Source organism: Chamaea fasciata, unplaced genomic scaffold, assembly GCF_029207755.1.
Source record: "Chamaea fasciata isolate MVZ Bird 193981 ecotype frontalis unplaced genomic scaffold, bChaFas1.0.hap1 SCAF_30, whole genome shotgun sequence".
Taxonomy (NCBI): Eukaryota; Metazoa; Chordata; class Aves; order Passeriformes; family Sylviidae; genus Chamaea; species Chamaea fasciata.
The window spans coordinates 533,745-559,821 of record NW_027094115.1 but is presented as its reverse complement, the minus strand read 5'-3'; the positions used below and the strand labels follow the sequence as shown (position 1 = coordinate 559,821).

At 59.3% G+C, this 26,077-nt stretch overlaps 3 protein-coding genes across 7 annotated transcripts; all 3 read left to right on the top strand.

The window, feature by feature from the left end:
- Positions 1-18: 18 nt before the first annotated feature.
- On the top strand, positions 19-14,030 carry STAMBP (STAM binding protein). Of its 4 annotated transcripts, none has more exons than XM_066206405.1 (10): positions 19-118; positions 2,722-2,956; positions 7,105-7,180; positions 8,136-8,231; positions 8,908-9,235; positions 9,929-10,053; positions 10,778-10,915; positions 12,539-12,651; positions 12,996-13,095; positions 13,506-14,030. In XM_066206405.1, the coding sequence occupies exons 1-10, from the start codon at positions 19-21 to the stop codon at positions 13,560-13,562; spliced, it is 1,368 nt and encodes a 455-aa protein (XP_066062502.1). In that variant the 3' UTR covers positions 13,563-14,030. The 4 variants fall into 4 exon arrangements, with proteins under 4 accessions (XP_066062502.1, XP_066062501.1, XP_066062499.1 ...); XM_066206404.1 differs by having other exon boundaries at positions 50-126; positions 2,726-2,956; positions 8,911-9,235; XM_066206402.1 differs by having other exon boundaries at positions 50-126; positions 2,726-2,956.
- Positions 14,031-17,770: 3,740 nt separating this feature from the next.
- ACTG2 (actin gamma 2, smooth muscle) lies at positions 17,771-21,276 on the top strand. The gene is made up of 9 exons (XM_066206406.1): positions 17,771-17,870; positions 18,665-18,836; positions 18,922-19,050; positions 19,132-19,242; positions 19,737-19,821; positions 19,897-20,058; positions 20,153-20,344; positions 20,738-20,919; positions 21,019-21,276. The coding sequence occupies exons 2-9, from the start codon at positions 18,711-18,713 to the stop codon at positions 21,160-21,162; spliced, it is 1,131 nt and encodes a 376-aa protein (XP_066062503.1). The 5' UTR covers positions 17,771-17,870; positions 18,665-18,710; the 3' UTR covers positions 21,163-21,276.
- A 1,005-nt stretch (positions 21,277-22,281) lies between these two features.
- Positions 22,282-25,402, top strand: DGUOK (deoxyguanosine kinase). 2 transcript variants are annotated; one of them, XM_066206207.1, is made up of 7 exons: positions 22,282-22,360; positions 23,163-23,275; positions 23,354-23,535; positions 23,925-24,072; positions 24,345-24,460; positions 24,557-24,656; positions 24,990-25,402. In XM_066206207.1, the coding sequence occupies exons 1-7, from the start codon at positions 22,282-22,284 to the stop codon at positions 25,077-25,079; spliced, it is 828 nt and encodes a 275-aa protein (XP_066062304.1). In that variant the 3' UTR covers positions 25,080-25,402. The 2 variants fall into 2 exon arrangements, with proteins under 2 accessions (XP_066062304.1, XP_066062303.1); XM_066206206.1 differs by having other exon boundaries at positions 22,292-22,360; positions 23,163-23,535.
- The last annotated feature ends 675 nt before the right edge of the window (positions 25,403-26,077 follow it).

The following is a 26,077-nucleotide window of genomic DNA, read 5'->3' as shown; positions in this document are numbered from 1 at the left end:
TGTGTGTTACGTACCCGGATGCTGAGACGGCTTCTGATTGGCTGCGGGAAGAGAGGCGGGGCGGTGCTGCGGCGGGTGGGGAAGAACCCGGAAGTGCTGAGGGGGAACGGCGGCCCCGCGCGACAGGTGAGGGCCGGGCCGGGGATGGGGAGGGCTCTGCGGGATGGAGGGTCCCGACCTCTGCTGGGGGGTCTCTCTGAGCATCGGGGGCGGCTTGAGGCACCAGGACCGCGGTGCTGGGCCGTCCCGACCTCTCCTGAGAGACCGCGCCAGGAGGGCTCCGGTTGGGAGCGGCGGGGCCGGAGGGTCCCGTGTGGGGGAGCGGTTAGGGGGTCTCTGGAATCTTCCCTTGATGAACACACGCTCCGGAGTGTTCCGGCTGCGGGATACTCACTTTAGGAAGGAGAATCCCATCGCGGGGGGCGGGTGGGGCTGTGGGAACCTCGCTTGAGGAAGAGGGATCTGCTTGGGGCTGGGAGATGTTTCCCCTCAGGGCAGGGGATCCGGGCAGGCGGCTCTGACCGTGCCACCTTTCCCCTTAGGACAGGGGGATTCCTTTCGGGGCTCCCCTGGCGCTGTTGTGAGGGGCGGGGGCTTTGGCTCGGAGGGTGCTTTTCTCGTTTTACAGGGCAAGATCTGGGGGGGCTTTTGGGGGGCACGGTCAGTGCGGGGGGTCTTCCCTGCTCTCCCTTTTAGGACAAGGGCTGCGGGACTTGCCGAGGGCTCTGATGTAGTGGAGGGGTCAGCCTCTCTCCTGGTGAGCTGGGGAGGGTCTGGAGTTTGGGCGTGCAGCTTGGGGGGAGTGATTTGGGCACTTTATTTTGAGGGGTGCTCTGGGGGTGGGTGGGTGTCTTCTCAGGACTGTGAGACCTGGCAGGGATTAATTTGAGGAAAAGTTCTGGCTTGGGGGAGCAGCTGAACCCCCACCCCCAGCGGAGCTGAAGCCCCCCCGAGCTGTGGCTGCCACATCCCAAAGGGGTTTGGCACAGGAGCCTCCGGCAGAGCTGAATCTCCCAGGACAGGAGGCTCCTGCAGGGTGTGGGCTGGGGAACACTGCCTGCCTGCCCTCAAAAAGAAGCTCCTGCTCTGGGGTAACCCCAGGAGGGGCTCCCCTCCTCTCCCACGGTCTGCTGGGGCCCTTTCCCTCCCTTAGGGAAGTGTCTCAAGGATTCCTGATGCTGCGTGTGGCAGCTGAGGTGTTCTAGTAGGTCCGACCTGGGTGGCCAGAGCAATTGCTGTCTTTTTTTTTCAATTTGGAAACGAAACTCAAGATGGCTTTTAGTGAGAAGGGAATACAAAAGTGGATTTTTATTGGAAGGCTTTCAGGGACAGTTATGGAAAAGTGTCCACAAAATCCCAGCCCCACAAGGGTGAGGACATTTTTACATGTTTTAGGAAATGAGTGTGGTTTCACAGGGGGCTTAACCCTTCCTTTGGCTCAGCGTGGCTTTTCCAAGGAAAAACTGCTTTTGGTGGAGGAGGAGGAGCCTTGTGGAGAATTTCTGGGCTCCCTGCCCCTCAGCCCTGGTGCTTCCTCCACTTGGAATCCACCAGCTCCTGTCTGTGGTGATTCCCACATGGATCAGGTCGTGGTGCATTCCTGAGGTGATGGGAGTGCCTCCCACAGCACAGGCAGAGAGGGATTAGGGATGGAGCCTGTTGGGTCAGGATGGATCTGAGAGGATCCTTTTGGGTCTGGGGGGGTTCTGTATGGTCAGGATGGATCTGGGATGGAGCCTGTTGGGTCAGGATGGATCTGGGATGGAGCCTGTTGGGTCAGGATGGATTTGGGGGGATCCTGTTGGGTCAGGATGGATCTGGGATGGAGCCTGTTGAGTCAGGATGGATCTGGGATGGATCCTGTTGGGTCAGGATGGATCTGGGATGGAGCCTGTTGGGGCAGGATGGATCTGGGATGGAGCCTGTTGGGGCAGGATGGATTTGGGGGGATCCTGTTGGGTCAGGATGGATCTGGGGGGGATCCTGTTGGGTCAGGATGGATCTGGGATGGATCCTGTTGGGTCAGGATGGATCTGGGATGGAGCCTGTTGGGTCAGGATGGATTTGGGGGGATCCTGTTGGGTCAGGATGGATCTGGGGGGGATCCTGTTGGGTCAGGATGGATTTGGGATGGAGCCTGTTGGGGCAGGATGGATCTGGGATGGATCCTGTTGGGGCAGGATGGATCTGGGATGGAGCCTGTTGGGGCAGGATGGGTTTGGGGGGATCCTGTTGGGGCAGGATGGATCTGGGATGGAGCCTGTTGGGGCAGGATGGGTTTGGGGGGATCCTGTTGGGTCAGGATGGATCTGGGATGGAGCCTGTTGGGGCAGGATGGGTTTGGGGGGATCCTGTTGGGTCAGGATGGATCTGGGATGGAGCCTGTTGGGGCAGGATGGGTTTGGGGGGATCCTGTTGGGTCAGGATGGATCTGGGATGGAGCCTGTTGGGGCAGGATGGATTCGGGATGGATCCTGTTGGGGCAGGATGGATCTGGGATGGAGCCTGTTGGGGCAGGATGGATTCGGGATGGAGCCTGTTGGGGCAGGATGGATCTGGGATGGAGCCTGTTGGGGCAGGATGGTTTAGCTGAGGTGGTGTTCAGGCCTGGGCTGGACTCAGTGATCTTTAAGGTCTTTTCCAACCTCGTGATTCCGTGGTTCCTATGGTTCCGTGACTCCGTTCCCCGCGGGCTGTGACGGCCCTGCCTCCCTGTGTCCCGCAGAGCCCGAGCGCGGCCCATGTGTGTGACCATGCCCGGCCCCGGCGGCGCCGGCCTGGCGCCCGAGGAGCGCGTGCGGCGCCTGATCCAGGCCGGGAGCAGCGTGGAGGTCAGCGAGGACATCCCGCCGCGCCGCTACTTCCGCTCGGGCGTGGAGATGCTGCGCATGGCCACCGTGTACTGCGAGGAGGGCAACCTGGAGCACGCCTTCATCCTCTACAACAAGTACATCACGTAAGGGCGGCGCCTGCACGGCCTTGGGGACGGGGGTCCGGAGCGTCTCCGGGCGCTGCAAGGTCTTGGTGAGATGGGAGAGCTCCACAGCTCCGCGCTCTGGCCAGAGCTCTGCTCCTGAGGGATTAGGGTCCCACAGCTGGTGGGATTGGCCAGGGGATGTGGGGGAAAGGTGTGAAGCACAAAGCCACAGATACAGCTCGCTTGTGAAAGTTTCCAGAGTCCATAATCCCAGAAAAGTTTGGCTTGGAGATCATCCGGTCCAACCCCCCTGCCCAGGCAGGGTCACCTGGAGCAGGAGACACAGGGACACATCGAGGTGAGTTTGGAATGGCTCCAGAGAGGGAGACTCCAGCTGTTCCAGGGCTCTGCCACCCTCCATAGAAATAATTTCTTCCTCCTGTTGAGGTTGAACTTCTTGTGGTTTAGTTTATGGCCCTCACTCCTTGTCCTGTCACTGGGCACCAGTGGAAAGAGTCTGGCAGCATCCTCTGACACCTCTTTGGGGTATTGGTACTATGGGAATGAAATTCCTTTGGGAACCAGGCTGATCTTGGATCACTCTTTCCCTCTGGAGACTCCTGTCAGCAGCAGAGGTTGTTTTATCAACCTGTAGGTCAAAGTTTGCCGGTGTTTCATCACCTCAATTGGCCTCAGTTTTTTCTATAGGTTGGCTGTGACATCCTCGGGCTGGGCAGGGATCCGTGGTGAGGGAATTTTGTATCTGGTATCTACCTGGAAGGATCGAGGCTAGGTTGTGGTGTCTCTACTAATCCACCTTCAGAGGAAGAAGCCTGTTTTCCTCTGAGGTTACTACAGCCTTGCACAGCAGGGAGTTCCTCCTCTGAGACCAGGGACCACTCGGGGAATTATTTTTCCACCTCAGGAACGTAACCCAGCCCCCTCAAACACATCTGTGTTCCTGTGAGTGTTTAAAGGGATGAAAACTCTGATCTCGACGGCGCACTGTCCTGATCCTGTGGGGTTTTTTCCCTAAATCTGTCCCTCCTGCTTCCACCCAGTGCCCCTGGTGTGTGGTCTGTGCTGTGCCCACTCTCCCCACGCACCCCAAATAGGGTTGGCATCTCTGGGCATTCTCCCTCCCTGCCCCTGTGTGCAGGGTTGCTGCCCCTTAAAACCCGACACATTTTTCTCTGATTAGCTTTCCTCCCCGCCTCACACTTCCTGAGCTTTTATGGGCATGGTGGCGAGGGCCTGGGAGGCTGCACGGGGAGCTGGGAAGTGTAAAACCTTTGGGAAAGGTTCCAGGCCTGTTACGCAGCTGAGGCCGAAGGAGAAACTTTTTAACTAAACAAATGAACTGGAGGCTGTTTCATTGTAGCAGCCAGAGGTGCTGGGTTGTGTTCTCAGCAGCTTTCAAATGATTCAGGCGTTTCCAGCCTGGCTGCTGGGCTGAAGGAAAACCTTCCCCCTGGTGGGACTTCTCCAGTGCTGACGAATGTGAGCTCCTGCCCAGGGTTGACCAAAGACAGGAGCTCAATGCCGCCATCATTTCTGCCAGTGAAGATGGGAAGCTGGAGCTCGAGCAGTAGGTTGGATGTTTTCTAGATGTCCTCGTCCAGAGAGCAGGAGGAGGCACTGGCAATTCACTGGAGCCTCGCATGGATTCGCTCTGCTCTCCCTTTTTTAGGAATGGGGCCAGGCTGGGGGAGCTGGAGGTGTTCAGCCTGGAGAACAGAAGGCCCCGGGGAGACCTGAGGGTCCCTTCTGCTACCTAAAGAGGAATTCTAAAAAGGAGGGAGAGGGACTTTTTACACAGGCAGGGAGTGCCCAGCCAAGGGGGAATGGTGTTAAACTGACAGAGGGCAGGGATGGATGGAATATTGGGAAGGATTTCTTCCCTGTGAGGGTGGGGAGGGGCTGGGATGGAACTCCCAGAGAAGCTGTGGCTGCCCCTGGATCCCTCAAGTGTCCAAGGCCAGGTTGGATCCCCCTGGGATAGTGGGAGGTGTCCCTGCCGCGGCAGGGGTGGGATGGGATGTGCTTTGAGGTCCCTTCCCATCCCAGCCATCCCATGACTCTGTAACTATCCTCCAGGATTTTTAACACGTGTTTTGTCACCTTGCAAGTTCTTTCCTTGCCCGTGGTCCTGAGCAGCTTCTCCTGCCTTGATCCGAACGGGTGTTTTTCTTGAATCACCAGAAGGAACACTCGAGTTATTTTGGTAATATAAAAAGCCAAATAAGAAGGAAAAAAGTAATAAGACACAATTTTTTGTAATGTTGAGGCTCCTCGATTTGCTTGGATCAGCTCCAGGGACTCATGGGGGTGTCACAAGGGCCTCCAGAGCCACCAGCTTGGCCTGAGTACCAGAGCTGGGCTTAAAAATAGTCCTGGCTGTGGCTGCTCAGTGCCAAACAGCTGCTGCTCCACTGGGCTCGGGAGCAGGCAGAGGTTTGAACCAGCCCAAAGCTCCTGGCTGTGGGAGGTTTTGGTCTTGCCAGGCATCAGCAGGGCTGTCCATAGGAAACATGAGCTGTTCCAGCCCTTCCTCTGCCGCATCCCCACCTGCCACTGCTGCTCCTGCCCCAGAGTTTCTCCTCTCATCCTCCTGCCCACTTTTTTCCCTGCTTCCTGACTTGTGGAAATCCAGCTGTCTCTGCTGGTTTTTCCATCCTGCCCAGGCCAGCATCTGCTCTTAATCTTTCCTAATTAATCCCTTCCATTTGAATCTACAAGCTGCTGGCAGCGCTCGGGGGCCTTGTTGTGTCTCCTCGGCACAGTGACCTACTTCACACCCCCAGCTGGGAGCGGGGACCTCGCTGGGGCTTTGGGAGGGAGCCACGGCCTCTCCAGGGCTCCAGGCTGTGCCCTGGCTCTGCTGATCCTGCAGCCTCACCAGGAGCATTCAGGGAGACAAAAAGTCCTTCCTCGTCCCTGAGGGCTTGGAGCAGCTGGGTTTGTTTACTGCACGCACAGAGGTTTCTCAGAGTTTCTGTGCCCCCCGAGTTTTTCCTGCTTGGCTTTGCTTGGTTGGTTTATTCCCTTATTCCCTGTGCCTGGGCAGGAGGCTGCTCTCCAGAGGAGCTGAAACATCCTCCTGTGGGTGCTGAAGCAGGAAGGAGGGCAGGGATTTTGGCTTGTCCCCAAAGCTTTGTGGATGCCCAGAGCCAGCAAAGCTCCGCTTGCAGGAGAGAAGGGCCTGGCTAAGCTCACCCTGAGCACTCTGTCAGTGCTGGGGACGTGGTCACAGATGAACTCAAGATGTCTCAAGCCTGGGGAGCCTCAGAGAGCTGAGCCAGAGTGAACTGCCCCTTGTTTGTGAGATTTTCTCCTTGTTTTAGTGCCTGTAGAACTCCGTGGAAGGATCTCGTTGTCGCCTTCCAGCACTTAAAGGAGGATTCTAAAAAAGAGAAGAGGGACTTTTTTACCTGGGCATTGACATGACAAGGGGGAATTTAGATTGGATGTTAGAAAGAAATTCTTCCCTGGGAGCGTGGGGAGGCTCTGGCACAGGGTGCCCAGAGCAGCTGTGGCTGCCCCTGGATCCCTGGAAGTGTCCAAGGCCAGGCTGGACGGGGCTGGGAGCAGCCTGGGATAGTGGAAGCTGAGTGGGATGATGCTGAGCTCAGTCTTGATTCCCCTCCTCAAAGCCAGCCCGGAATATTCCCTCCTGCCTGGAATACCTGGGGTGCTCAGGCTGCAGTAGCTGGGGCTGTTGGGAACTTGCTTTTAGCTCACCTGCAAGTTTTCCCTGCCCAAGGTGTGAGTTAAGTTCCCCTCCTGCACGAGCTCTCTGTCCCTCTGTGCAGAAGGGCAGGGAGCTCTGAGTCAGCTGAGTCCTTGAGCTCAGGTGGAATTCTGGGATGCTCTCAGGTGTGGGCAGCTGCCTAAACACCTTCCTGAGTCACCTCTGTGCCTTTGGTGGTTTAGAGCAGGTTATTAATGGTTCTTTTCAAAACAAATGTGTTTATCCCCAGGATCACCTCCAGAGGCCAGGTGGAAGGAAAACCTGTGTGAGGCACTCCCTTGGGATTGAGTGAGATCTGAGCGCTGTGCGGAGCTCCAGGGGCTGTTGTGGGATGGAGGGTTCCTGCAGACAGACAGACTGCCCTGAGAGGGAGCACAGGGATCCCCCAAAACACCCCCGACTGTCCTGAACTGCAGTTTCTGTCCCGTTTTTCCAGGCTCTTCATCGAGAAGCTGCCGCAGCACCGCGATTACAAAAGCGCCGTCATTCCTGAGAAAAGGGAGACAGTCAAAGTAAGTGGGGACAGCGCCAGGTCTGGAATGGCAATGTGGTTAGTGTCATCGACCTTGGCCTTCTGTGGCTCTGGGATGAGTGATCCACACAAATGCTGAGAAGCCTTGGCTTGGCCAGGCAGTTCTGACCCCTTGGGAGTTCAGTTCTGGGCTCCTCGCTCCAGGAAATCCATTGCAGGGCTGGAGTATGTCCAGAGATGGGAATGGAGCTGGGGAAGGGCCTGGAGCCCCAGGAGTGGCTGAGGGAGCTGAGAAAAGGGCTCAGAGGGAGAAAAGGAGGCTTAGAGGGGACCTTCTGGCTCTGCACAACTCCCTGGCAAGAGGGGACAGCCGGGGGGGGTTGAGCTCTGCTCCCAGTGAACAGGGACAGGATAAAGGGAAACAGCCTCACATTTCACCAGGGGAGGCTTAAGGTGGATACTGGAAAAATTCCTTCCCTAAAAGCATTGTCCAGTCCTGGCACAGGCTTCCACCATCTCTGGACGTGTTTCAAAACACCTGGGGACATGGATTAGTGGTGGACATGGCAGCACTGGGGGAATGGTTGAACTTTATGATCTTGGAGGTGTTTTCCAACCTAAACGATTCCACGATTCTCTGAGTTACAGTTTGAGGGGTTCTTACCCCATTGCACTTGTGCTGGACTGGCTGTGGTGTCTAGTTGACCTCCTGTTGAGCACTGGGGTGTCCTTTCTTCCCTGTTCAACTCCCTGCTTTTTAAAGACCATGTGTGGTGGCCGGATGTCCAAAGCGGTGACTTTCCAGGGAATCCTTGGAGATTCCTCACAGCCGCAAGAAGCTGGAGCTCCTCTGCTCAGTGCTGACCAGAAGAGGAAAGAACAGCACTGCCTGAGCTCTTGTCCAGTGATTTTGGTGGTGCTTTTTGGACTCTTGAGTTGCTCGGGTTTCATTTTCCTTGCCTTGGGGCACGCTGATGCAGTGTTTCCTCCCCCAGAAACTGAAGGAAGTAGCCTTTCCCCGAGCCGAAGAGCTCAAGGAGGAGCTGCTAAAGAGGTACGCCAAGGACTATGCTAAATACAAGGAGCAGGAGGTGAGTGACAGGAGACTGGAGGCCTGTGCTCCCCAGGAGCCCCTCAGCCTCTCAGGGTTTAGAAGCTCCAGGGCTCCCTGGGTGCTCGGGAATGTCCAATCTGGGTGTCCCTAACTTTTTCCAGGCTCGTCCCCTGCTGTCACTGTGGGTGACTCTGTCAGAGGTGTCCCTGGCTCTTCTCCCCGTGCATCCTGAGCCAGCCTAAGCTGGGGCTGTTTGCTTGGTTTGTTCTCTCTGTCCCAGCACCACATCCAGGTCCTACGGTCCAGAAACTCAGTGTGGGCAAGGATCTGGGGTTGTGTGGGCAAAGCAGACACCTCTGGCACCTCTGCAGTCAGTTTGGCTCCGGATGAGTGTGACTTTAGAGACAGGACACAGGGAAATCAACCTGGGATTGTAATTCCATGGAAGAGGGAGGGTAAAGCCGTGGTCTTCCCGCCCTTGGTCCAGCTGCCTCCGGATCTGTGCTCTGCAAGCTGAAGTTTCCTTGCAGAAAATGCTGTTTGCTGGTGGCCTTTTGCAGACCTTCTGGGAATAACCTGGGAATGGCTGGGCGTCTGCAGAGGCTTCGTGTTCTGCCCCGGGCTGGTGTCCCCCTCTCTGCTCCTGTCCTTAGGCGTGTTCCTCCTTGCAACAGGAGGAAGAAGAGTAATTTGCACACACTTTGGCTTTGCAGCAGCAACTGGAGGAGGAGAAGACTCGGGTAGCCCTGATGAAGCAGCAGCAGGCAGAGCAGGAGCAGTTCCATGCCTTCGAGGAGATGATCCGGCGGCAGGAGCTGGAGAAGGAACGCCTTAGGATAGTGCAGGAATTTGGAAAGCCGGAGCCAGAGTCTATGGATGGACCCCTCATCCCTGGCGTGGAAAAACCCCCAACAGCTTTAATCCCAAAGGTTCCAGTCTCTCCAGTTCACCCAGCAAGTCCATCAGCGGGGACTGTCCCGTCCAAACCTCCTGTTGTGGACAGATCTTTGAAGCCCAGTGCTTTGGGGAGCACGGAGAACAGTTAGTACCTCTTGGAGCATCCCTTCTCCCCTACTGGGGCTGAGCCAAACACAGACAATTTCTCTGGGAGGCTCTTGGAATTACCTGATCGTGGCTTCATCCCTCCGGGGGGTTTGCTCTCCTCAGTCACTGAGTGTTGTCCAGTGAATGCTCACAGGGCTGGGGAGAGCTCAGTTGCCTTGGGAATGAGCCCTCCCTGCTTTTCCAGCCCCGTCTCTCTGCTGTTCAAGGGTCTGCAGCCTGTTTGCCTTCCCTTGATCCAAATACTTGCTGGAGATTGGGGTTTAGCTCCTGGCTGGGCTGATTTAATCCTCCTCCTGACCAAATTCCACTAAATATTGTTCCAAAATATTATTTCATACATGTCCAATGGCTGAGTCTTGCCCAGTGACACGTCCTGCTTTAAATAACATTTCCTGAGGGTCTGTGGTTTCATTTTTGCTAACAAAACACTCCTTTTGACCCCCTGCTAGAGGATCCTCCCCCTCTCCATCTCCCTTTCCCTGCTGTGAGAGCGGTGGTGCCCGTCCGTTATCAAGTGTCACAGTGACACATTTCCCTGAGCCCGCCACTGGAAGGGGCCTTTATCTTCCCAGGTGGATTTTCTCCTTTTCACCCCTTCAGATCCTGCCCTGAGGGACCATTTCTCCAGCATTCCTGACTCTGCTCACTGTGCTCCCTTCCCCCCCACAGATGCAGGTGTGGATGTCCTTCGCCAGGTCATTGTCCCCAGGGAGCTGTGCCACAAGTTCCTGCAGCTGGCTGATGCCAACACGGTGCGGGGTGTGGAGACCTGCGGGATCCTCTGCGGGAAGCTGGTAAGGAAGCAACGCCAATGAAGACCCCAAAAGTGGCACAGGAGCTGTTTGTCACAGTGCCATGGCTTTGGAAGTGACTCAAGGACCTGATTTTTGTCCTGGAATTCTTCAGTGTGGTGTAAGGCTTCCGTAGGGATGACGTGCCTCTCCCTTTCCTCATTTTCAGGTTCGGGTTTCCTCACCCTGAGGGAGGTGCCAGCCTCAGTCCCCATTCAGCCTCTTCTCTCCCACTGGTGACATTCCTGGTGGCTGGCAGCTCCGGGCACTTGTCCTTTGGGTGTCCCAGCTGGTGGCCCTCACTCAGACAAAGGCTGACAGGACACTGTTCTCCCCCAGACTTTGCGTGCCCAGGTTTTGTTGGCAGCTCCAGCCCATCTGCCCTGAGTCACTCCCAGAAGTTTGCTTTGAAATGAAGTTGTTTGATGTAGCAACTTCCTGCAGTTCAGCTGCTTCCAGACACTGGGGATGGTTTAGGGATGAGGCACTCTCCCTTTAGAGTGGAGAGCTTGGTTTGGGGGGTGTCCAGGACTTCTCTGAGCTCTCGTGGGTGCTGTGCACAGCAGGGGGAATGAAACGGGAAGAAAATCCTGCAACTCCTTTGGCAATAATTTGGAGCTGCACCTGCAGATGGGTGGTAGATGCATCCATGGGCTTGTTCCAAGGCTTAGGAAATTCCCTCATGTCTGGGGGGGTTACAGCCTCCTGTGCTGCCACTGCCTTGCAGATGAGGAACGAGTTCACCATCACCCACGTCATCGTCCCCAAACAGCTGGGAGGCCCCGACTCCTGCACCACAGAGAACGAGGAGGAGCTCTTTGTCATCCAGGACCAGCACGGCCTCGTCACCCTGGGCTGGATCCACGTGAGTCTCCTTCCCCTGGCACTTCCCTGGCCCCCAGACCCAAGGGGAAGGGCTGGTGGAGGAGATGGCAGGAAATGGCCAGCAGCCTCTGCTTGGGTTTCTGCCTCTGCTTGGGTTTCTCTCTCTGGTACAGTCTTGTTCACTCCTCTGATGGAGAAATCCAGGCCTGGTTAATGTTTGGGTCCCTTCCTAAAGCAGGAAGCCCTTTGAAAGGGAGGGAGGAAAGGTTTACATGAGATATTGGGAAGAAATTCTTCCCTGCAAGGGTGAGGAGGCCCTGGCACAGGGTGCCCAGAGAAGCTGTGACTGCCCCTGGATCCCTGGGAGTGTCCAAGGCCAGCTTAGATGGGGCCTGGAGCAGCCTGGGATGGTGGAAGGTGTCCCCACCATGGCAGGGGTGGCACTGGATGGGCTTTAGGTCCCTCCCAACCCATTCTGGGATTCTCTGGAAGCGGGATCTCGGACATGAAGCTCACGTTTCCTCCAGCTAAAAGCTGACTCTGGTGGCTCTGTGGGGGCACCCCAAGCTCCTCTCCTAGAGGGACACATCTCCCATGCTGTGTCCCTGTGCAGCCCTGTGCTGCTCTGCTGTGAGCTGTGCCAGCTGCAGGCTCCTCCCTGGCTGCTCGCTGTCCCCACGGAGCCTTTGGCAGTCGGATCCGTGCCAAGCAAAGCTGAGTAATCTCTCGAAAGCAGCAGCTGCCCGAGGGCTTGGGCAAGGAAATGCTGTTGCTCTGAGTGCCTGGTCCACGCAGGGTGGCTGCTCCAGGGCCACCTCTGCAGTGACAGCTCTGCCACATTCGGGCACCCTCTGGAATTCCTTTGACCCTCCTGCTGGTCTTGGAACAAAAAAAAACAAAAAACCCAAGCAGCAAAAGGAGCAAGAGCTATCAGCAGGAGTTGAGGTGAGGTGGTGCCTGTCAGGGGTTGGACAGCCCTCCGTGGAATGTGATATCCTCCATGGAATGTGATATCCTAGAGTGCTGTGGCACCATGGGATGTGCTGAGCCCCGGGAGCTGCACTTGAGAAATGTGTGAAGTGGCCTGCAAGGCACAAGTGCCCTTCAAGGACATTGTTGTGGCTTCAAGGTGTGGTTTTTCATGGCAGGAATGTAGAGCTCCTTTTGTAGGTAACTCCAAATGGAAAAGAGGAGCACACATTTTAGGACAATCCTTAGGACAAAAAAAAGGGGCTACAAGAGAGCTGGAAGGGACTTAGGACAAGAGCAGGGGGTGTGATAGGACAAGGGGGAATGGCTTCCCACTGCCAGAGGCAGGGTTAGGTGGGATATGGGGAAGGAATTCTACCCTGTGAGGGTGGAGAGGGGCTGGGATGGCATTCCCAGAGAAGCTGTGGCTGCCCCTGGATCCCTGGAAGTATCCAAGGCCAGGTTGGATGGGACAGTGGAAGGTGTCCCTACCCATGGCTGGGGTGGCCCTGGATGGGGTTTGAGATCCCTCCAACCCAAACCATTCCACAATTCCAGGAATTACACCCCAGGTGTGTCCCCTGTGCCCTGCAAGGAGCTGAGCTGTCTCCTCTGCCACAGGATTCCCTTGGCAGATCCTTTGGGAGGATTTTCCCAGCCTGCTGTAACTGCTGTCCCCGTGTCCCTGTTGCAGACTCACCCCACCCAGACAGCTTTCCTGTCCAGCGTGGACCTGCACACCCACTGCTCCTACCAGATGATGCTGCCAGAGTCCATCGCCATCGTGTGCTCTCCCAAATACCAGGAGTGAGTATGGATTCCAGGAGTGAGAACGGATTCCAGGAGTGTGGGCTGGGGAGGCTTTTCCCACTGCCTGGCCTGTCAGCCACACCCTTCCTCTCTCAGATTCCCGGCCTGGGGATGGAATGTCACACGTGTGAGCGGACAGCTCCTGTGAGCTGTTTCCAGGGACTGTCCGGGCAGGGGTTGCCCACCCCTGACAGGAGGTTCAGAGCTGGGGAGAGGAGTTTCCCTGGAATTGGGGTGTCCCTTAGCCTCAATCTCTGCTCCTGCTCGAGATGAGCAGCCCCAGGGGATGTGGCTGGGCCTGCAGAGGCTCGAGCTGCTGAGCTGCTGTTCCTCTGCTTCAGGACAGGGTTTTTCAAGCTGACGGAGCATGGCCTGGAGGAGATCTCGTCCTGCCGGCAGAAGGGGTTCCACCCACACCCCAAAGACCCCCCTCTCTTCACGGTGAGTACTGTGGGGAGGGGAGTTGGTGTGCTGGACGCTGCTCTTGAATTAAATCCACCTTGAGGTGCTGGGCTGTGACCGGGAGGCTCAGCCTGCCAGGGGCTGCTCTCCAGTTCCCAGAGTGGAGATGCAGGAGCTTCCCAAGATTTTCCAGGTGTTGGGAATGTGATGCAGAGCTCCTGGCTGCAGGAGCAGGGTGAGGCAGCAGCCCAGGACCGTTTGAAGGGGGGATTTGTCTTTGGGGCCTGCCATGGTCGCTATGTGGCATTGGGCAGGGCCAGCAGTTGGGGTGATCCAAGGGCTGTTCTGGGAAAGCACTGTCTGCAGATTGTGCCAGGAGGTAGAGGAGACTCACCTGAGCTGTGGGAACATCTGAATAACCCCCTGTCCCCTCTTCTCCTCTCTTCCAGACCTGCAATCACGTGTCCATAGTGGAGAGAGACGTGGTGGTGATGGATCTCCGATAAAGCCTCTTGCCTTGTCCCTTCACAGGAACCACCCACCCTCCTTTAGGCCTAGGGAATCGGTTTTCTCCTCCTGTAGCAGATGATTTCTACCATGTAGCATGATCCCTCCCCTCCCTCTCCTGCGGTGGAATCGGATCCCTGCCCTCAGCGGGAACCCCTGGAACCTCAGTGCCTGGCATGGGGCTGGCCGGGGCTCCAGGTGTGGGGAGAAGCCAGCTGGGAGCTCAGAGACAGGAGCCAACACTAAAGCAGTTGTTTACTCTAATCCACGGCTTGAACGACCTCCCCGGGAGGTTCCTCGTGACTTGCTGCAACACTGAGGTGTGGAAACCTCTTCAAGTGCTTTTGGGACTTGCCCAGTTTAACCCATGCCCTGTTTTGTCCCTTGTTCCGGGCTGTTCAGTCTCAGCACAGCTTCCAGGAGCAGATAAATCTTTCCTACAGTTTAAAATCGAACCTTGCTGACCACTCTGACCTCCGCACGAGCTCAGTGATGCTTCCTGGTACTCGTGTCTGCCTGGGGAGGGAAGAGGGCCCAACCTCCTTTGGGATCCCTCTTCCAGCGTTTCAGGGCTGAGGATCCCTGCATGTGGCCCTGCTTTCCATCCCAGCAGTGTTTAGGGGTGTCTGGGCACTTCATCCCTTTTCCTGGCTGGGGAATGTCCTGGTGTTACCATGGAGGAGCTCGGTCTCCTGGCTGCCATCACCACTCCCAGATGGAATTCCAGCACCTTTGACCACTTCCATCCCACTCCCAAGATGGGATTTCCAGCAGCTTTGACCACTTCCATCTTCCCAGATCCCTGTGCCTGATTGCCTCCGCGCATCCCGGAGCAGCAGGAAGCCTGTCCTTGCCAAATCCGAGCGTTCCGTGACGTCGCTGTTGTGTGGGACCCTCCTCGAGGTGCTTTAGTCCGGTGCCAAGCCAAGATTTTCCTTCCCCGTGCTCCAGGCCGAGCCCCCGCCCTCGGGGGGGAGGGAAGCAGCAGCATTCCAAGGTGGAAGGCAGCTGTGGCGAGAGCCGGGCGTGCTCCACATCCCCACATCCCACAGCAGGAGGGGATGGTCGGCACATGGCCGTGCGGGGAGGGGCCGGGGCCGGAGCTGCCTTCCCACCTGGCATGCAAACATCCCCGTCCTTATGTCTCCTTATGTCGTGTGCTTGTACAGCCAGCACCCCGTGGCTTTCCGTTTGACACACATGGATGGGATTATCCGGGCTGGGCCTCCTGTGCCACTCGTTTTCTTTGAGCTCTCTCTGTGGGGTGGGGTCTGCCTCGGGGTGGGGGGCGCTCCGTCTCTTTGGGGGTTGCCGCATTTGTGGCAGCCCCTGCGTGACAAGTGCCGCTCCCAGCTCTTCCCGAGTCACTTTTGGGAACAGGCTGGCCCGGGGGATGAGAGGGGAGTGACAGGCTTTCGGGGCATCTCTGGGAACTCGTTTTCATCCCTAATTAATTTAAACCATGCTCGGGAGGGCGGTGCAGTTTCCATGTAGGTTGGTTCATCCCGCAGCTCTCCACGGCTCCTCACCCCGGGGGCTCCCCCGGAGCAGCACGGGGACACAGAGTGGAAAATCACATCTTGCAAAGCAGCAATTCCTTCAAATCTGTGCGGAACATCCCAAGGGATTTATCCCAGCTCCACATCCCTGCGGGTCTCAGGTGTGAGCTGCCTCCAGGAGAGGAGCTGGTTGCACATCACCGCTTCTGTGTTGTCCCAGTGACTGATAAACCTTTCCAGGGAATTTTCCACGTTCCTTAGAGCAGGGAGTTCCTCAGGTCAGGGCCCAGCTGCCACCTCCATCCCAGCACTGCTCCCTGAGCTCCCAGCTTTTTCATCACATTTTTTCACCCCAAGTCCCTGAGTCCTCACCTTGTGCGTCGGTGAACGTCAACGTCCTGGCGCCGCTGCTGGGTCGCACGAACCCAGCCAGATGTGACTGTCACACCTTCAAACCGCTCAAAATTGGGTTGGGTTTGGGAGGAGCTGAACCCCAACATAAACTCCACTCGGCAGGAATGATTTATTGGCTGTAACCACGTGGGCTGTGTGTTTTGGGGGGTTCCCGCAGGCAGGGAGCAAGGCTTATCTCCACCTCAGCAAAGGGAATGGATCTAAATGCCTCTTTTCGCGGGTTTGCCCATCCTCAGCAGCATCCCGAGAGGTTCTAGGCGTGAACGTTCCCTCCGAGGGAGGTGCTGAGGGCCGAGCCGGCGCCGGGAGTTTTGAAATGCAGCGGCCAAGCAGGGATCGCCCCCTCCTCGTCCCACGCCGCTCCGGGCCTCGCCTGTGCCGTGGGATGCCTGGCGTTCCTGCGAGCATCCCGGGCCCGCCGGCGGCTGGATTGGCTGCGGGGGCCAAACCTTGCCTTTTTAGGCTGCGCGTGGGCTCCCGCTCGGGGCTGCTCTGCTGCCGGCCCCGCTCCAGCCCCGCCAGCAGGCCGGGATGCTCGGGCATCCCCCAGGGGGATGGGGGCAGCCCGGAGCTGACCCGTCCCCAGCAAGAGTGATGAGTCCTGGAGCTGCTGAGGCAGGTCTGGGGTTGCTGGGGCCAGCCCAGGGTTCAGGGATGTCTCTGGGTTTTGGGAATGTCCCCCTGCCTGTGTTGGGATGGGATCGTGCCACCGATTCCGTGCGACTCCTGGCACAGCCGTGCTCCCTCCACATGGGGCTCTGCAGCTGCTGCCTCCATCAACCCTTTTTCCTACCCCCACTCTGCTGCGTTTGGGGAATCATTTATTTTAAAGAGGTTTGTTGGGTTTTTTTTTTGCACCATGTCATATATGGCAGCCTTTCCCCTCGGTGACCTCATGTTTGGCGGGGACCCAGGCAGGCTGGGGTGTGAGGCGGCAGCAGGACCCCGGGGTTGGGGCTGTGGGGGGACACCAAGTGCAGGGCCAGGGGACAAATCCAGCCCCTGCGAGCTGTTCCACAGGGACAGGGAGCAATCTGGCAGAGCCATCCCTGGGAGCGCTGGAGCTGTGAAGGGATTGGCAGTGCTGAGGGGACACCGTGTCCCTGTCCTGCTCTGGGGGTGACAGCCCAGATGGGACAGAGCCATCCCTGGGGATGTTGGAGGGGTGAACAGGCTGGCAATGTTGGGGACACACTGTGTCCCTGTCCTGCTCTCTGGGGTGACAGCCCGGAGCCCATTCCCTCCCTCTGGAATCATGGGGAACACCAGGACCTTTGGGTCCCTTGCTTGTGGTGGCACCCTGCAGCTCCTTGTCACTGCTCCAGTGCCGGGATGTCCCTGCCCCGGGCACGGCTCGGGATCAGCCTGGGCCCCCCCATGCCTCAGTTTCCCTCAAGCCGCTCTAGCTCCAGAGGGGGGACTCCGGGGCATCTTTGCTGCCTCCCCCAGGTGCTCTGGGAGACTCCCTGGTAAGGGCCCGTTGTCCTTAAAAAGGCAGCCAGGAGTTTGGGAGCTGCTGGCTTGCCTCTGCCAGGGCCAGGGGCCTCTGCGGCTCTGCTCCCACTGCCAAGGCTCAGCCACAGGGCTGGGGGTGGCCCCGGCCCCCCCGGGCTCTGTCCGGGCAGGGGGGCTTGGGGACAGCACCCACCATGTCCCTTGGAGGGTCTGAGCTCATCCCACCTCCAAAATCCTCCCAGGAGGGATCAGAACTAGGCTCACCCTCGGCGTGGGGTTGGGATTTGGACACAGAACCCCTGGCCTGGCTCAGGCCGAGGATTTGGGGCACGAGGGGCTTTGGGATACCAAAAGCCTAAAACTGGGGGCGGAGAGAGAAAACCACAGCGAGAGGCATCCCAGAAGTGCTGGATGCCAGGGATGCGGGGGGAAGCGAGGCCGGGAGGAGGCGACGCACCAACCCTGCGCGTCTCCAGCATCTCAGCTGTGCCAGATTCCCACCCTGGCTGCGGGGTGTCCCCACGGCAGAGCCCCAACACCCACCTCCACCCGGGTGGGGTTTCCACCCGCGCTCCCCAGCAACTGGAATCACTTCCACCTCCTTTTTCCCAGCCCGTCGCTTATAAGGACTTGTGTCTCACTTGTTTATCGGAGCGGAGCATAAAAGGAACAGACTCACAACTGGGCCGTTGCCTCCCAAGCATCCCTACCATACATTTTCCTACAATAATTAACTGTGCTGGGTCCTACCACCGGCCCAAGGTCAATTTAATGAAATAAAACACCTTATATGGCCATATGGCCAACACACCATCACTGAGCCTATTTAGGGTCTTTGTTTAGAGAGGATCCGCCTCTGAGGTTCCTCGGGCTCGCTGGTATTTATACCCTCGGCACATCGGGGCTCGGTCCCAGAGGAAAGGAGCTCTCGCCTCTGTGGTGAGTACTGCACTGCCCAGCCCTGCTTCCCTTCTTCCTTGGAGGAGAGTGGGCAGGAAAAACATCCCGATGGGGTTTTTAGGGTGCCTCAGCATTTATGGGGTGGCCCTAGCTCGGTGTGCATGGCACGGAGGGGATGCCGGCTTCGGCACGACCCCACAGCTGGGGGCCTGGCTGGAGGTGATGAGAGCTGGGCTGAGGCCAAAGTAGGTTGTGCTCTTGCAGAAATCTCTGTGATTTGGGTTTTTGTCTTTTTGGTTTTTTTGTGGTTTGTTTTTTTTTTGCTTTTTGGGCTCCTGCAATGTTTTGGCTGGATTCCGGAGCTCATCCTCTGGCACAGGGGGCAGCCCCTGGGAAGGGCAATTCTTTTTTTTCCCTGTTTTTGGGAGTGGATGCGAGGTCAGAGCAGCGAAAGGCTGCTGAGACAGAAGCGGATAAGAGGGCATCACCTGGCACCCCCCTGCCCACTTTTGGGGGACACCAGCTGGGCGTGGCAGCACCGGAGCCCCCTGGGGAGCCAGGCCAGGAGGCTTTGGCACTGATTTTGGGCAGCGGCTGGAGAAGGATGGAGGAGCAGCACCAGTGTGGAGCAGCACCCACGGGAAATGAGCATCACCCCCTCCCAGCATCATCACGCTGGGGTCACGCCATCCCTGGGCACAGCCCACGGAGGATTTTGCGGGGCTGCCCATCCCCGAGGACTCCAACACCTCTGACCTCAAAGCTGGACGCGGTGGCACGGCACAAACCCCGTCCCCCAGCTGCTCTTTAACAGCGCTTTTCCCCCTCACCAGCTTTTCCCCCAGGTCCCCCTGAGCACCAAACGCTGCCAGCTCCACCATGTGCGACGAGGAAACCACTGCCCTGGTGTGCGACAACGGCTCTGGCCTCTGCAAGGCCGGCTTTGCTGGCGACGATGCCCCTCGTGCCGTCTTCCCCTCCATCGTGGGGCGGCCCCGGCACCAGGTGGGTACCAGGGGCGCCGGGGGCAGCCCCCTCCCCGCTCTAATCACCAAAATGTGGCTAACGAGGCCTCTCTGGCCGGCATTAGGGTGTCATGGTAGGCATGGGGCAGAAGGACAGCTACGTGGGCGATGAGGCACAGAGCAAGAGGGGGATCCTCACGCTCAAGTACCCCATTGAGCACGGCATCATCACCAACTGGGATGACATGGAGAAGGTGAGACCCTCCTGGGGCGGGGAGTGGGCGTCAGCCCTGCCTTCGGTTTGGGGTGAGATCCCAGTTTTTTGCCTGCCTTAGATCTGGCACCACTCCTTCTACAACGAGCTGCGTGTGGCCCCTGAGGAGCACCCGACCCTGCTCACCGAGGCACCCCTCAACCCCAAGGCCAACCGGGAGAAGATGACCCAGGTACGGCACTGCAGGACCCCCGCGGATGGGGCTGGACCCTCCAAAACTGCAGGAAGGACCGGGGGATTTGGGGGTTTTGTGGGGTGGCCAAGTGAGGGGTGAGGTGCAGGACGAGGGCAGAGATCCCAGTGGGAAGTTCCCGTGCCTGATGGCCCCAGAGGTCTCTCGGCAGCTCCTGCAGGATTTCCCCCACCACATGTTCCGCACTGTGCACGGCCCCACGGGCTTTGTGCGACGTGGTGGCTCACATTTCTGTGCCATCCCTTGACCCACCTTCTCCCATGGCCCACGTGTTTCCCAGAGCAGTCAGCAGTCCACTGCCCCTCGTGTCCGTGCAAGCGCCATCATCCACCTGTTTGTCCGTGCACCGCAACGGTCCGTGTGTTTTTCCGTGCGGTGCCCTGACCCCAGGAAGGCACAGCTCCCCAGGGGACCCTGTGAGGAGACCCCCGTGCCCACCCCTAACCCCCGGCCCCTTTCCTTTCCCCTCCCAGATCATGTTCGAAACCTTCAATGTCCCCGCCATGTACGTCGCCATCCAAGCCGTGCTCTCCCTCTACGCCTCCGGCCGCACTACTGGTGAGTAGGGGACCATGGGTGACAGGCACCAAGCCGGCCTGGAGCGTCCCCCCTTCACCTTCTCCCCTCTCCCAGGCATTGTCCTGGACTCTGGGGACGGCGTCACCCACAACGTGCCCATCTACGAGGGCTACGCCCTGCCCCACGCCATCATGCGTCTCGACCTGGCCGGCCGTGACCTCACCGACTACCTCATGAAGATCCTCACCGAGAGGGGCTACTCCTTCGTCACCACCGGTACGGGGCCGGGGAGGCGGGGCGGGGGACGGGGACCCCGCGGGGCCGCTGGGATGCCACCGGCTGGAGCCTCACCCGCCGTCGCGTCCCGCAGCCGAGCGGGAAATTGTGCGCGACATCAAGGAGAAGCTCTGCTACGTGGCGCTGGACTTCGAGAACGAGATGGCCACGGCCGCCTCCTCCTCCTCGCTGGAGAAGAGCTACGAGCTCCCTGACGGACAGGTCATCACCATCGGCAACGAGCGCTTCCGCTGCCCCGAGACCCTGTTCCAGCCCTCCTTCATCGGTGAGCCCACCCCCGCTGCCCCCAGACCCTGTTCCAGCCCTCCTTCATCGGTGAGCCCACCCCCGCTGCCCCCAGACCCTGTTCCAGCCCTCCTTCATCGGTGAGCCCACCCCCGCTGCCCCCAGACCCTGTTCCAGCCCTCCTTCATCGGTGAGCCCACCCCCGACTCTCCCTGGGAGCCCATCCCTCCCAGCGGGCGAACAAAAAGTGGCCCTTTGGAATGGGCCATTTAGCAGCTCCCGTGGGTGCCCCATGGAGATGTTTTGGGGCTCCCCCAAGCCCTTTGCACTGTGAATGGCGGGACAGACCCATGGGTGCCCTCGTGGCTCTTTTGGAGAGCCCTGAGGAGGCAGGGGCTGGGGGCGGGGCGGTGACAGCCCCTTCCCACCCCAGGCATGGAGTCCGCTGGGATCCACGAGACAACCTACAACTCCATCATGAAGTGTGACATCGACATTCGCAAGGACCTCTACGCCAACAATGTCCTGTCCGGCGGCACCACCATGTACCCCGGCATCGCCGACCGCATGCAGAAGGAGATCACCGCGCTGGCTCCCAGCACCATGAAGATCAAAGTAGGTGTTGGGTGACCAAACTGTGACCACCAGCGCCCCAAATCCTCTCTCGGTGGGGGTTTGGGGGGGCGATCCTACAGGCCGTGGTGTCTCTTGCAGATCATCGCCCCGCCTGAGCGGAAGTACTCGGTGTGGATCGGCGGCTCCATCCTGGCGTCCCTCTCCACCTTCCAGCAGATGTGGATCAGCAAACCTGAGTACGACGAGGCCGGACCCTCCATCGTCCACCGAAAATGCTTCTAAGCCCCTTCCCCACCCCACGGGGGCCCCCTGTGCCCAGGCTGGGGTGTCCCACTCCTCCTCGGACCCCGCTGCTCCTCCCCACCGCCCACTGCGCAATAAAAAGCCTTTTCTCCAGGCTCCGCACCTTTCCTGGGAGATCCGGGGATGGAAGGGGCTGGGGGGACTCAGGGTGATGGGGGGAAGGCTGGGGGAGTCCTGACCTTACATCAGTGCCCATGTCCTGCTGACGGCCTTGACTCTGCCTTGATGCCCTCGACCCCATGGCAATGCCCTCGACCCCGTGTTGGTGACCCCAGTGCACCAACAACGCCGTGTGCGTGTCCCTGACCCTTTGCTGCTACCCTCAGCCTCACGACGCTGTCCCCAGCCCCACACTGATGCCACCCTCCGGGGAAGCCTCCGACCTCATTTCAATGCCCCCGACCCTGAGCTGGTGACCCCAATCCCACATCGGGGACCCCAACCCCCTGTTGAAGACCCCAGTGTGGTTTTGGTGACCCCAACCCCACTTTAATGTCCTTGGCCCCATGCTGGGGACCCCAATGTGGTTTTGGTGACCTCAGTGTGGTTTTGGTGATCCCAACCCCATGTTGATGTCCTTGGCCCCATGCTGGGGACCCCAATGTGGTTTTGGTGACCTCGATGTGGTTTTGGTGACCCCAACCCCATGCTGAAGTCCTTGGCCCCATGCTGGGGACCCCAACCCCATGCTGGGGACCCCAATGTGGTTTTGGTGACCTCAGTGTGGTTTTGGTGACCCCAACCCCATGTTGATGTCCTTGGCCCCATACTGGGGACCCCAACCCCGTGCTGCTGACCCCAATGTGGTTTTGGTGACCTCAGTGTGGTTTTGGTGACCCCGAACCCCACTTTGATGTCCTTGTTTGTGCCCCCGGCTCCCCTTTTTGTGCCCCACCCTGTCTCCCCTGCCCCCCGCATTGCCCGGACGCGCTGTGGACATCGTCTCATTTGCATAAATTACCATACCGCCCCCAGCCCCCCCTCCCCGTTCCGCCCCCCCCGCTGTTTCCGCCCCCCCGCCTTCTCCCCCCGCCCACTTCCCGCGCGCTGACGTCACGGGGCGGTGGCGCGCGCTGCTGATTTCCATGTCATTAGCATATGACGCGCGAAGGCGGAAGCGGTGGCGGGATGGGGCGGTGCGGGGCCGCCCTGCGGCTGGCCCTGGAGGGGAACATCGGTACCGGGGGGGCACGGGGGACGGAGGGAGCGGCGGGGCCCACGGGGCGGGGGAGCGGGAGGGTTTGGGCGCCGATGGAAGGAGGCGGCGCAGGCTGCAGCGTCCCGGGTTGCGAGCTAATGTCTGTAATTATCTTAATTATCGCTGTTGTGGGGGGGCCCCCCAAGACCCCGAGCTCCTGGGAGTTGGGAGGGGCGACACAAAGGCTGCCCCTGGGTGAGGGACACTCGGGCTCACCCCACGTTCCCAGGAGCCGGGCTGGGGAGAGCTCAAGCTCACCCCCAGTTCCTGGGAGCCAGGACAGGGGGACATCCAGGCCCACCCCACATTCCCAGGAGCGAGGAACGGAGACCCCCAGACTCCCCCTGTGTTCGCAGTAGCCACAGTGGGGAAACCCCAGGCTCACCCCAATATTTCCGAGATTTGGTGTGGGGAGACACCCAGACTTTCCCCGTGCTCCTGGGAGCCAGAGCAGGGAGCCACTCAGGCTCATCCCAGGTTCCCAGGAGCCGGAATGGGGGGACACGCAGGCTCATCCCACATTCCTGGAAGCGGCGATGGACACCCAGGCTCACCCTGGCGTGCCGGGATTTGGAGCAGGGGGACACTCAGGCTTACCCTGTGTTACTGGGGTTGGGGTGGGGGGGACACCCAGGCTCACCCCATGTTCCTGGGATTTGGTGAAAGGACACGCCACATTCCCAGAGTCCGGAGCTGGGGAACACTCCGGCTCACCCCACATCCCCAGGAGCCAGGGTGGGGGGGCGCACCCGGACTCCCTGCTCTCCCTCTGCTCCCACAGCCGTGGGGAAATCGACCTTCCTGAAGCTGCTGGGTGCCACCTTCCCGCGGTGGCACCTGGTGACAGAGCCCGTGGCACAGTGGCGCAAGGTGCCGGCCGGTGGCACTGCCCAGGTAACGGCGATTCCGGCCACGGCCCGGCTCCGTCAGCGCCACCCCGGGACCCCCTCATCCCGCCCCGTCCCTCCACAGGCCGCTGTGGGCTCTGCCAACCTGCTGCAGATGATGTACCAGGAGCCGGCCCGCTGGTCCTACACCTTCCAGACCTTCTCCTGCATCAGCCGGCTGAAGGCGATGCTGGAACCACCGGACGAGGGGCCCCCCGAGAGCCCCCGCCCCGTGCGGGTCTTTGAGCGCTCTGTGTTCAGTGACAGGTACCCAGCACCCCCAACACGATGGATGAAGGGATTGGATGGGATTGGGAGCATCCACAGCAGCTGGGTCGTGGTGTTGGGTCCTCAGAGTGAGCAGAGCCTCTGTCCCCAGTGACGCCAAGAGTGAGGCTTAATTACGGGAATGGGATTTTGGGGTAATGTGGCGGCTGCCCCCTCCTCACCTGTGTCCGTTGTGGCAGCGTGAAGCCCTTTGGGTGATTCCAGGCTTGGTGGGTGCTGCACGTGCCCGGGTTAGGGGTTTTTGCCTTAATTTAACCACCTGCAGTTCCTCGTCGGTGCAAAAAAAGCCCAAACCAAAATGGTTTTGAAGCCACCCGGGCGTGGGGTGCGATGGAGCTGCCCGGTGCCCTCTCTCCATCCCTTCTCAGGTACGTCTTTGCCAAGAACCTCTTTGAGGCCGGGCACCTGCAGCCCCTGGAATGGGCCATTTACCAGGACTGGCATGATTTCCTGTTGCGGCACCTGGGGTCTCGTGCCTCCCTCCACGGCTTCCTCTACCTGCAGGCCAGGCCCCAGGTGCGTGCCGGGTGCAGGAGGCCTCCAGGTCCACCTGGATACCGGCAGAATTGCCGAAATGTTGGGATTTCACCATAAATTGCCACCCTGGAGGAGCAGGGTCTGCTTCTCTCCCCACGGGAATGTGGGTGGGAGTCTTGCCATGGATTCCAGGGTGGGTTTTGGAGAGAAGGGGCTCTCCTGGGTTCATGCTTCCCACATTCCTTCCCTGCCACTGACCCCCCCATTTTCCTTCATCCTCGTATCCTCCTGTGTCTCCCGTTCTCCCCCAGACGTGCCTGGAGCGGCTGCGGCGCAGGGCGAGGAGCGAGGAGGGCGGGATCCAGCTCGGGTACCTGCAGCAGCTCCATGCCCAGCACGAGCACTGGCTGGTGGACAGGACCACGGAGTGAGTCCCAATCCAAGCCCAGCTTTGGGGTGACCCCCTGGTTTCGGGGCGGTTATTTGGGGGTTTAATCCCGTCCTCCCTCTCTCCCTCCCGCAGGATCCACTTTGCGGATGCGCGGAGCGCGCCCGTCCTGGTGCTGGACGTGGACAAGGACTTTGAGCACGACGCGGCCGCGCAGGGCGTCCTCATGGCACAGGTGGGGTGGCGTAGCCTGGTGGCTTCCCAGTGCCATCAGAGCCACGCTGGCTCCGAGCCTCCACCTCGGTTTGGTTTTCCTTGGAAAAAATAACTTCCACACCGTGGGTCCAAGGTGGTTTAAAGCTCAGCTGTCCCAGGGCCATCCTGCTGCCACCCTTGCACAGTCCCGGTGCCAGCCCAGTCCATTCCTACACCATCCCAGTGCCACCCCAGGGCCATCCCGATACCACCCCAGTGCGTTCCCATACCATCCCAGTGCCACCCGGGTGCCATCCTGGTGCAACCCCTGCACCATCCCAGTGCCACCCCTTCAGAGAGGCTGTCCTTGCAGGTGGAGGCCTTTGTGACATCCCTGAGCGCCGACACTTTGCCATCACATCCCGACCCTCTTGGCGCCGGGGAAGGGGCAGCATCTGCCTGAAGATCCCGATCCCAAGGACAAGGGACACGTCCTGGTCCCCAGCTGCTCCCTCGGCCCGTTTGTCCTGGGCGAGGGGTGGATTTGAGGTGGATCCTCAGAGCCGTGTAAGGAGTTTTGGGGGGCAGAGGGGGCTCCCCGTGCTCAGGGCACCAGATCCGTGGGGATCTTTAGGGATCCCCAGCTGACGTGGGATCCACTCCCTGACCTGGATTTCATGCACTGGCTGAATTCTGATGGAAAATCTTGTTAGGGTGACACCCAACCCTTGTATTTTGTTGTTTTGTATCTAATTATTTTTCCCCCTTAAATTAAGATCAAATCACTGTAGTGCTGCTCAGTGTCTCGACGCCGGGGTGTGGAGGGTCGGGGCGGCTCTAGGGGGGACACGGGGTGACATCATTCCATTATTCCCCCAGTTTTGGGGTGCTGTGATGGGGGGATGGCAGTGCCCTGCGGATCTGCCAGGCGTGGGTCCGGCTGGGCTGGATTTGGGGGAAAACCAAGGGGATTTGGCCCCTAAAGGGGTGGGGGATGGTGCTCGGCCTTTAGCAGGGCCGGGGGGGTGCGAGACCCTACATAAACACAGGTGGGACAGCTGCCCCATAGGAAGCGAGAGGGCGGGGACTGCCAAGGGGGGCGGGATTGGGGTGGTGATTTTGGAGGCTGTGGGATATGGGGCAGGGAGTGGGGGAATCTGGGGTAGGCTAGGGGGGATGTGGGGGGCAGTGGAACAGGATATGGGCGGCGGGAGGGGGGCACAGGAGCCGGGCTGCCCCCCCACCTGGGATTTTCTCCGGAGACCCTACAATAACACAGTGCGAGACCTGCACAGACCCTGCTAACGACCCTACAAAAACAACAACAACGGAGGAGTCGCAGCTGACGACCCTACAAAGCCAACCGGGTGGTGCAACCACCCCTCGACAATCCTCTCAAAACAACCCGGTGCACCCCCGCACTCGGCGACCCTACAACAACAATCCCCACACCCAACACCC